At 34.4% G+C, this 12,008-nt stretch overlaps 1 protein-coding gene across 1 annotated transcript in view; it reads left to right on the top strand.

Moving 5' to 3' along the window:
• The window catches only part of LOC129228419 (nucleoside diphosphate kinase 6-like), a 6,103-nt gene extending 903 nt beyond the window's left edge, over window positions 1-5,200 (top strand). The window contains exons 2-4 of the mRNA XM_054863098.1: window positions 182-280; window positions 2,153-2,229; window positions 3,534-5,200. Of these exons, the coding sequence (XP_054719073.1) occupies window positions 182-280; window positions 2,153-2,229; window positions 3,534-3,697 (340 nt within the window). The 3' untranslated portion in view covers window positions 3,698-5,200. The remainder of the gene's footprint in view (window positions 1-181; window positions 281-2,152; window positions 2,230-3,533) is intronic.
• The last annotated feature ends 6,808 nt before the right edge of the window (window positions 5,201-12,008 follow it).

Raw genomic sequence — 12,008 nt, forward strand, 5'->3', positions numbered from 1 at the left:
AATTTGAATATCAATTAATGTCGCAATTTATTTAGGGCTATCAAGTTGATGGCAAAAATTCTGGATCATATAAGAATTATCTTATCATTTGCTTGTTTTATTAAAACAATCTTTTCTTGCTAAATTTAATTTTATCCCTGTTTGGATAAAGTCTCTTGGATAAAGGTTGGATATAACGGAGGGTCTTTCTTTACAGTGGTCTTCTATCAGCGCACATCCTCGCCAGGGAAAATGCCATTAAACATTGGAGAGAGTTGATGGGCCCCACACACGTTTACCGGTAAGTTAGCTATTTTGCCTACTTTCAAGTAAAAATGAAAGAAAGCTTTATGCATTTTTAAGACAGAAGTCAACAGAAACAAAACAGAACTAGAAACAAAACAAAAGTCAAAAACAAATTAAACAATTTAATAAATATCGAAAAATTAAAAATTAGACAGTAGGAAAGAGATTTGAGATGGAGAAAATGTGTCTGTCGATCTATCTGTCCTCCCCCCTCCCCTCCCGTCCAATATATATATATAACTTTTGAGTGAGTTGGCCGATTTGAACAAACTTTTTTTTTAAAGCAGTAAGTTACCGCTCCTAAAAGCCAGGGCTAAGGCAGAACTACAAACTTTTTTTTGTTTGAAAGATCTTGGCAAGGAAGAAAGATCCCCTTCCCATATCTTTTTGGTTTGAACAAATATTCGTTAAATTTTGAGCAGTTCAAAAAACTCTTTACATAAACACGTACTTAATGCCAATAAAGATCTTGAACTTGAAGGCGGATTTGCTTCAAACAACTCTTGATAAAGAACATTAATATATATATATATATTTTGATTTAGCTATTTTAAGCGTATTTTTTGAATAACTCAAAATTTCTTAACATTAAAGACAACACGAAAAAAAATTTTAGCACTGAAAAATTGAATAAAATGAGCAGATTCTGAATATATTTTCAAGTTTTGCTTTCTCAAGGAATAGAAAAACGTTATTAATAAAAATCGAATAATGCTATATGCTATAGACTTAACATTGGAGTCAAAGATAAATGATTTCAAAGGACAAATGGTTTTACCAGGGCTGCACAGTGGTAATAGAATTTTAGGGCCTTCAACTTCGACTCCTGAACCCAAATTTTGTCCTTCTCAGAACAGACTCGGAGGGAAAATGGCTGACTCCGACACTCCTTATCCCCAAATCAATCCAACTTCTACTCCACAGTCCGACTTCGATGACCTTGCATTGGAGTCGTCATCGTCAAGCGTTGCCTTAGCATTTTAATTTTTGGCAATGGGGAAAAATAAATTCCGATGCACTTTATTTTTATCTAGAACAGCTACTAACGATTTTTTGTGATAAAATGTATTAATTTTGATAAACTTTTCATTTTTAATTATTATTGTTTTTAAAAACGATTTAAGTTTTTTTTTTTTTTTTTTTTTTGCATTGTTTAAAAGGTGCCACTACTTTTTGTTTTTATTTGTACAAAAATACTTGCACAAAAATACGAGGGTCATCCAAAAAGTAAAGAACGTTTTGTGTTGGCCGGTGGTTGCGTTCCCCACCAACGCTGTTGCGTGATTATTGACCTTGGCATCTTGGCATTGCTTCGCTTCAGTTTGGCATTAGCTGCGATCCCCCTTAAGGCCAGTTATTGCTTAGCTGTGCGACTTTAAAATGTTCGTCACAATTAATGATCCCTCGAAGTATGAGGTTCGTAGTGCGATAAGATTTTTGAATGCAAGAAGACTGCGACCAATAGAAATTTACATACAAATCACTGAGGTGACTTTTCCCCAGTGACTTTCACTTATTCCCCAAGTTGAAAGACTTATTGAGTGGAAAGCGCTATGGCAGTGATGAGGAGCTTAAAGAAGCTGTTAAGGACTGGTTCAACAGCTTGGAGGCAACCGACAATGTGTATGCAGAAGGCATAGAAAAACTTGTAAAACGCTATGACAAGTGCTTAAATTTAAACGGTAACTATGTAGAAAATTAACTTAAGTATCAATTAGTAAGTAAACAAATATTTACTTTTTTATATCAGCAATTAAAGTTTTTACACAAAATCGTTCTTTACTTTCCGGATGACCCTCGTAATACTTAAATAGAGTTGAGCTAAAATCGAATCATTTCTAAATACTTTCAAAATTCCTTTTCTTAGGGCCCAGTACGAAGCTCCTTTATCCCTAAGAGCCCGGTTTGGCTTAACAGACACAAGAAATGCCACTCACGGTTCAGGTAATGTATCATTTCATGTCGCATATCGTTTCGTTTTTCATGTTTTAGAGAAGCAGCTAATGTGGGGACATTATAATTTCTATAAAATAATTACTTTTTCGGCCAAATTTATTCATTAAGAATCTGAAATTATGTATAATTATACTTATTTTTCGTAATTTGGTTATATTTCCACCATCCAAATGCTACAAGAAAAGTGCCTTGTAGCGTTTGATCTGCCTACACCATCCAATGCTACAAGAAAATAGGAGTCAGTGGTTGTATTTCGGGTGTATCCCGAAAGTCTGGGTCTTCAGCCTTGCTAAAGATTTCTTTCTTTTTTAACTTTTTTAAATTTGGTAATTATAATTAGATTAGTTTATTATAATTAATTTAATATATTAACAAAAATTAATTATAATTCACAGTAATTGTATAAATATAATTGAGAGTTAATTTGAATCATATAACTAAAATGAGGAATTAACTAAGTAACAAGCTATCCCATATTTTCTTCTCTGTTTTGTCACAAAATGTCGCCAAAACATAGTCGCCAGAAATGAAGCTAACTGGGTGATATCTCATCCATTTCTCGCCAAAACCGTGGTTCACCTGCATGTCAAAATTAACCATTTCATTGCATAATATGCAATTGTATTCCTTTTTTTTTTTTTTTTTTTTTGTGGGAGTTCCTCTGCGGCGTCCTTTCCAAATGTATAAAAGGAAAAAAAAAAAAAGAAGTGTTAAAGTGGTACAAAGCAAAGAAAATCAACGTACAGGTGAAGCTTCAAAAGGCCTTATGTAATTTTCTATGAAAAAGAGATTTGAGTGATTAATATTGAGTGATGCCAAATTTAGCAAGGTTATAACAAATGCAGTACATGAAAACTCAAAGGTAACATCTGTTCGAAAACATCTGTGTAACTGTAAGTAGTTACTAGTTATTACCTATTCAGTAACATTCGAAAAAACAATGAATTTTTTTGCTTTTAATGCATGGTAGGGAGAATAAAAAATTGGTGAAGTCTCGTGAACTTATGAGGGAAAGTCGTCATAGTTGGATGCAAGATCTATCATATTGGGGAGGGGGGGGGGGCGGATGTCCATGGTGGAGACTATGCCATTGAAATTTTAAGAGGAGTTGTTTTAAGTGTCTTTTCCCCCCGTTATTTTGATTGGGGGGGGGGGCTCTCCTCTCAATCTTAGGGGTTACTTCGTAGCATTTGAGGGGGGGGGGGGTGTCATCGTTCTTTCAGAGGGTTGGGTACCCCTGATTATCTGCTTTATGACATGTCTTGCTTGAAACTTATTTCCTCTTCTATCAGATTCCCCCGACACTGCCAGAAGAGAAATTTCCTTCTTCTTTCCAAACTTCAACATGGAGGAATTCTACAAGTACCAGGAACCATACTTCAGGAACAACGAGGTCATGTTCGACCCCAAGCACTGCGTCCACAAAATCAAAGACGCCAAGGCCCAAAAGATATGAACTTTGTGATAGACCCTGTCATGAACTGGAACTCGGAGAATGGTGTTCGAGGCTGCCATTGTTCGGATCTGAACATCCTTTCTTGTACATAGCGTCTGTGAAAGCATGACCTTCTTGAATAAGGCACAGGGCTGTAGCTACGGCCGAAAAATAAATAAGTAAAAACAAATAAAATGAATAAATAAATAAAATTTGAATATAAACCAATCAGTCAATGATAAAGTAATGTGTCAAATAATAAAAATGATAGAATTCTGAAAGAAGAAAAAAATAACATGGTTATGTTCTATGCATTTTTATCATCGACATGTTTAAGACATTCATTTAAACTTTTAAGTGGTTTTTTTTTTCTTCTTTTTTTTTTAAAAAAATTTCATTCTGTGTCGTCAGGGCCTTTCAGTTTTTCTTAAAATCTCACTTCAATCAAGGAATCTTGAGTATATCAATCAGCTGTTTGTTGCACTATTAACCGAGCTACTTGTTTGAATATTAGATGCAGATGATAAATGAAAAAGTAAAACAGAATAATATTTTTTCGTAATGAAACTAATAACATGGGCTATTTGTTAGCCATTAAAAATTTTGATATTTTTCGGCTGTTGTGAGCTTTTGTTGCATTAATTTAATTATTTCTCCTTTGATCCTTCAGTTTAATGCTCAAGAAGGTATCCTATAATGTGAAACTTTTAAATTATCGGATAAAGCTTTTATATTTAAAAAAATTTTATGCAACGTTGAGCCTTCAGATTTAGTGCCTAAGCTTTCTATATCCGAAAAAAAGTATTAATTTTTTGATTTTCTCTATTCTGGGCCAAATTAAGCTAAAATCAGAATAGAATTATGGCACAAAATGTCTCTTTGAATTTTCTTAATCCCTCTTTCTTTTTTGATGTTGAATTATACTTTGTATTTTTTCCTGTTTATACATTTAAATTTCTTATTTGGAAGTTAATGTTTTATGAAATTAAGTTAAATGTGTAGTGTATACATAGTATATTTAGGCAAAAAACTGTGTACATTTAACAAAATGTTGATTTAACTTGACGTGATTGCATAAAAAAATATATTAAAAAAAAAAAAGAAAAGATTTTTTTTTCCTTCAAGAAAATAAGAATTCGTTAAACCTCTTTTGTTGCTAAAAATTAGCCATTTAGGTGAATAATATAATTATAGTATATATAAATGCCATTATAGAAATGTATTCTCTTTTTTTTAATTTTTTTATTATTATTATTTGTTTCTTTGGGGCTCTCCAAATGGATGAAAATCAATTAAAAAAGTTATACGTTATGAAACAATTGTCTTGAAGTTCCTAAGTTTTTATTTGATATTGAAGTGGATTCATACGGTCAACGTATGTGTGTTTGTATATATTTATGTATTTTTGTCGTTTCACTTAGACTTTAAAATTTTTCTTGTCACTCTTTGTATAGCTCATTTTTCATTTTTTTTCTTATATGTTGTAAAGGGGAATTTCCTCTGAGTACTTATTTTTATATGCAATAAAATGAGACTAAGTTAAAACGACTCAACTAGTCTTCTTTTGGGTCACTCTTTTTGCTATGAAGCTACAACATTTTTTACATATTGTGGCGATGATTTAAGCATTGTCGTGACAAGTTAATAGTTGTATTTCAAGTTATTGATAGTTTTAAAATTGGTAGGTCCTCGCAACAACGAAGAGCTGAGTGAACTTGGTATTGAGATGAATTAAGAAATCCTCTTATATATAATAGCCGATGATCGAGTAACGCGGGTTTCAACAATGAAACTTACGCCATGGCATGATAATTTGATAATATGTTTAACATGCAGGGAAAGGCTTTATTGTGATGAGGCTGAACTCGATCCGGTAAATTAACTGTTTTACTGGTAAGACTGTGTCATTTCAGGGGAATGAAGAAACGAAAAACTGGTCAGCAACGGACGCTCCCTTCTAGAGTTAGGGTTACCATTTCAACTATCAAACTATCACCAAACAGGCAATGGTTTCGTTCAAATGTAGAAGCAGTTTTCACCCGTCATCCTTGACAGGCGACTTTCTAGTTTAATTATGTAAAAACTATTTGCAACGAATAATTGCGCTGGATAAAGTTAGTTGTTTGTAAAAGTTACACAAGGGCACTAGCACAGCCCGAATTTACTCTGGCGGGGGGGGGGGGGTAAACAGCCCTTATAAACTGCCATGAACAAATATTACCACGTCAAATCGCACAAACTTGCCTAGAACCGCACACACGTGTTACTTGGTTACAGGGAACCCCCTTTTCAATGTTAAAAAGTTGAGCTTATGGATGAAAAGACATCCGACACAAGAATTGAGCTGATGAATGAAAAGACATCCGACACAAGATTTGAGTTTATGAATGAAAAGACATTCGACAAAAACTTATCTCGGATGTCTTTCCATTCATAAGCTCAACTCTTTTGCATCGAAGAAGGCTTCCTTCGGAGCCCGAAACACTTGTATAAATTCTCTGCTAATTTGTGTGGGTTAGCGTCAAGCAACGTGCTAAATTTCAAATATCGCTACATATCTCCGTCTTGTTTATCGCCCAGTTTGATAAAAAGAAATTAATTCTGTAAAAGTTGTTTTGCTGTCAGTGCAGTTTCAACGTAGGGTAAACAACTTGTCTTCGCCACTACCTTCTCTTACTGCAATATAAGCTCCGAATTTTCAAAATGCCCGGAGGAGGGAGGATGCAGTTTTATCTGCAATAGTAACATGTTAATACACATAAATTTATTTTTGAAAACATATATCAAAATTTGACAGGCAAACACCCCGTTAAACAATGTTTGAATAAACTCGGGGGGGGGGGGGGGGGCACGTCCAGAATCTTAAGATCTTATAGTTTCAAAGATCTCCATAAAAATTATAATGTTTTTTTCCGGAGAAATATTTAATTAATTATTACTATTAATTTGTTTTTCAATTGGAAATAAAACCAGTTCTTGGGTAATAAAAACTCAATTCTCAAACATGTTTTATTACACAACTATTTCCACATCAAATATTTTCAAGAACCAAAGAGCTTACAATTTGATTAAATTAATAGTCAGATTTTGTTAACCATCTAGAAGCAGATGCAACCTGACTTTAAAATTTTGATTTGTTTTTGGGATCCTTCAATTTTCCAGTTCTAATAGCTTTTATGTATAAAACGGTAAAATTATCCAAGACTTCCAAGATACTCTTTTAGCTGCTGTGAAAATTTTTCTCACGCAACTAATTTCCCCAGAAGAATTAAAAATGTTATTTAGTTAAAAATATTTCACTTACTATTCATTGTAACACCAAGAGTTATTCAAAATAATAATATTGATGGAACAAAATGTATAGGAAGAATTTCTTCTCTTCAGGGACGCCCCACTTAAATTTTTGGGAGGGCGGAAATTCTCGATTTCCGGAATGGAACTCCAAATTTTGCCGAATCGAACTAAATTTCACCGAATGATGATAATTTTGCCGAATGAAACTCAAAATTACGCTGAATAATTATAATTTTGCCGAATTAAGCAACAAAATTTGCCGAATTTTTAAATTTTTGGAAGGTCACATTGACCTTTCATCGGGGCACCCCTGTTTCTTTTCTTGGTGTGAGCATTTCGCTCACTGCACGAGTTTTGGCAGGTAAAACTAATTTGCGAGGGAAAAAAAAATATATTTATGAGCTATTTTTAACGATTCTTGCTCTCCTTCCACAACAAAACCTGTGGATATTCTTTTTGCTGCCACCTCCTCCCTTTTTGTAGTATCCTGTATTTTTCAGCAGAACGATAACAAAAGTCAACCATATCTGCAGAAATCTTATCCTTGCGTCGCCCTCTTGAGAGCGACGGATGTTAGAATTATGTTTTATCAACCTCCGCGGAAAAATTCAGTTGTTGGCCTTGAGCAGACGCATCAGTGGATTTTCACAGCAACTAACATGTTTTTCTGGGTACGCGCGCACCCGCCGTTATGTTTCTCTTTGTCAAGGTGTACTAATAATAGTGCGGAACGCTCAGGCCGCTCCTCTTATAAACTTGTTGAAAGTAGCTAGCCATTTTTTTCTTATTTGTTAAAGATTTTTTGGTGACAACAATTCTGCCATCCTTAGCAGCTGCTGATCACGTGACTCAACGAACCGCGACTCACGTGATCGTCACGAGCTGATAGAACCGAAACAGCAGAGAGGCACCTTTTGGGGGAGTGGGTTCAATCTGGAATTGGGAAACGGTTCTTTCACTGCGTGGTACTTTTTTTTTTCTTTTTATTCAAGTGAATAATTTTATTTTGGAGTCATGGCCGTTGTTGCTGCTTAAACGCTCTCAGTTCTCGCTCAGTTCGTACGCAAGAGTGGGAAACCAGACGGGTTTTAATTGGTGAAGCTGAGAGGAAAATGTGATAATTTCGGGTTTAATTTGAAGCAAAAAGTTGTTCATTAAAATTAAAAAAAAACATCATGAAATGTCGTTTTTCTAATCGGATGGAGTCGTTTAATCCGTCCTCTTTGCCCGTCATTTTGAATTTTTCTAGAGGGGGTGAGGGGGATCGTAAAGTGTATCAGGGGCATGCACAGAGGGATGAGGAGGAAAAGGGACACCTGTTAGCCAGAGCCTGAAAGGAGCCCGAGATTTTTAACATGAGGGGTGAAAGAAATGCAGGGGTAAATAATATGGAAAGGGAGGGTGGGGGCAAAATATGTGTGCACGCCACTGAAGCGTATACTCAGTGATAATTGTGCTGAAAAAGAACCAAAACCATGCTGATTTGCTTGTAAATGCATTAATCCCTTAAAAAGAGGGGGGGATTGCCGTCGTCAATATGAATTATCAGACCTGATGTTTTCGAATGGGAAAAAAATGGTTTCACATTAGTTTGCTCAGTTGCCAATCAAATTATAAATTCAAAGTTTTCCGTGACGTCAGAATTCATTCATTTAATAAGAATGTTAAAAGAAGAAATCATTTTCTAGCATTGCAATAAAAGATGTTCGTAAAAAAAGGTTGTGCAAAGGAATGTTATTTAAGAACGAAACATCTTTGTTCCGAACTGCTTTGTTTGTTTACTATCGAAAAGCCATTTATCTATTAGTCTGCAATGAATTGATTACATTTGTAATGAGCCATTTATTTATCCCGGTATCGTTTTCCTGGATTATTTTCATTGTTTTTCCTCATTACGCAACCTTGGTTTGAATGTCACTGAGAATGACGTCATTTTCGTCATATCGATTATAGACCGCGCGTTGTTAATGTTAACGAATATTCATCAATATCCAATTATTTTAACGAGTAAAGGAACAATGAATGACATGCATTGTAAAGTGAATATTTTTCTTTTTCTTCCAGCCCAAGGAATTTTTTGAAAAAAAATGTTTAGACTTGTCAAAAGTTGTCCGAACTGAAATATTTGGGAGGAGAAAAATTCTCAATTTGCCGAATGAGATTCCAAGTGCACCGTATCATAAAATACGAACTTGCACATGTATCGTACATTAATAACATCTAAAGAAAAAGAGCATTAGGCATCACTTCAATGAAAAAAGAATTTCAAATGTTGCAATATTGTCAGGGACGCCGACTTGCAAAAAATATTTGGAGGCAGGGGCGGATACAGGATTTCATTTTAGGGGGGGGGGGGGTCATACCCAAGAACGTAGTCTTACGTACAAAATTTTTCTTCTAAGACATCTCCCCCTCCCCCCGTAAAACTCATCAAATATACAAACAAAAATCATTGAAATCATAAAAGCTCTTCAAATATCGATTTCGATTTCGATTCCGAGTCACAACTGACTACAACTGTATTTATGTCGAGGACTGCATACTAAGTGCCTTGCCTTCATTATTTTTTATACCGATAGATGACAGCACCATCACCGGATCGAACAGTTAATGAGAATTTAGAACTAGACCAGGAGATAATAGCCACCTGGTGCTAGCACCCCTAGAGGTATCGTTTCACTTGGAGGACATTGAGACCACGAGCATATTTAACGTCGCCCAGTCCCCTTTAATGACGATGGTGGATCTTCGACCATCGAGGTTTGAACTCAGGACCCTCCGGCCCCGAATCCGACACTCTACCGATCGGGCTACCACGGCCCCTCTTCAAATATGCGAGCAAAAATAATCGAAATCATTGATATAAACATCATTTTAAAAAGTTTTCTTTTAAAATAATTTTTCAGTTTTAGAATGTCTAATTAAAAATTAAATATTCTATAAATATAATTCGGACTTGATAAATTACTCACGGACTGATTAATTTCAATTGTAGAAAATCGGAGGTTGACGAAGACGTCGCAGTTTCAGAGTCTGATACAGGAACTCCAGATATGTTTCCATCGGTTTTGGGTTCATCAACAGTCCAAAAAAAGAGACTACACTGCTTTGTCACCCGCACGCTTCATTGTTTTTTGTTATAATATCAGGTGTTTCCAAAGTGGGTGCCGCAAGGGCGAGGGGTGCCGCGAGCTGTCCATATTTTCCATATCCGTGTATAATTGAAATAGATTAGAGTGCCGTGAAAACATTAATTCGTCAAAGGGTGCCGTGAGTCGGAAAAAGTTGGGAAACCCTGTTATATGTAGTTCTTTCTAACAAACACGGTTTTTTTCAATAGGGTTTCCATATAATACGGCGGGCTAGTTTACGAGAACCTCTGTATAATGAGGCTAACACGGCACTGACTTTTACATTTCTTGCACGATACTAAATCCAAAACACTGATTTAAACTAATTAATTATTTACAGCACATCTAAAAATAAACTCAGCACGACTAAAAACGAAACTACAGTGGCTCCCAAAAGTGTTCGTACACCTTGAAATTTTGTAGTAAAACCAAAATAACGCAAAACTGAATTCAAATATGAAGTCCATTTTTTTTCACCTCATTCCTATGCCATTCTGAATAAAACCCAGCAGTTTTTTTCAAAATATTGCCAGATTTTATTTTTGAAATTTGTCAAAAAACGAGGAGACAGAGAAAAAATACGACACAAAAGTCATCGTACACTGAAATATTTTCAAATAAATTCATGATTAAAATTATCATATGTAGTTTTTTTATCGTTTTTGCATTGTAATGACACTTTAAAGTCATTTGAATTTAATTTTTTGTTTATTTATTCCCTAATATTCTGCTTATTATTTTAAAATGGCAGGTATGCGTAGAGAACAACAAACATGATTTGAAATTTGATTTTTTCCCCTCACAGTAGCCATAAATTGGTTTGAAGTGTCTCTAAATTAGTTAATTTATACCATTCCATAGTGAAGTGCTTAATAAAATGCTTTAAAGACAACAATCGGATCGAAAACAAGGTAAGAAAAGATCAACTGGCAAAGTTAACAAAGCGTGATCGGAGGTTTACAGTTAAAAAAAATTATGAAAAATACACATTTGAGTTCCTGCAGAATTGAATGAAACATTTTACGTTTAGTTTTCACGTAAAATTGTTCGCCAAGTTCTCTGATTAGCTGGATTAAAGGGGACCCCTGTTCCCGCAGAAATTTTCTTGTTCGTGCGAAAAACAGTAAGCTTACACTTTCCGTCGTAAAATCAATGATAAATAAGCTCAAAATGTTTTGGAACACCGTCTTACTTATAGATGAAAATAAATTTAATATTTTGGGTTAAATTGTTGTATAATTGTCAAGAGAAGAAAAAAATGAGGAATTTAATCGTAAGAACTTAGTTGGATCAGATAATCAGGACGGTGAAGGTGTTTTAGTCTGAGGGTGCATAACAGCATCAGGACTTGGAAATTTGGAATTTTTTGATGAAATAATGAATCATGCTGTTCATTTAAATATTTTAAAAAATAATTTTAAACTATTAGCCCAAAATTTGGTAATCGGAAACAATTTTGTTTTTTATCAAGATAACGATAAGAAGCACACATTTGCGTTTGGTACCTCAAAAAATTGCCCTTAAGCTTAGAAAAAATCTTCTCAATCGTCAGATTTAAAACTTAATGGAACATATTTGGAGATATCTGGTAGCTAGATTACGAAAATACACCATTGAAACGAAAAGCGAACTAGAAACAGTAAGACTCGAAGTGCGGCTGAACACTTATTCATCAGAAATTGCATAAAAAAAAAAGAAAGAAAAAACAATGAAATCTATTCCCAGATGTTTTAAAAGCTGTTGTAGATACTGCATGATATTCTACTAAATAATAACTTTGTAAAAAGTTAGATTATTTACCAATTTTTTGACATTTTTTCAAAGTGTACGAAGACTTTTGTAAGATAAAATTTCCGGCAATTTTTGGTGTTTGATGTTTTAAAAATTATTTTTTAATGTTTTATTAA

This window comes from Uloborus diversus, chromosome 8 (assembly GCF_026930045.1).
Source record: "Uloborus diversus isolate 005 chromosome 8, Udiv.v.3.1, whole genome shotgun sequence".
NCBI classification, from domain to species: domain Eukaryota; kingdom Metazoa; phylum Arthropoda; class Arachnida; order Araneae; family Uloboridae; genus Uloborus; species Uloborus diversus.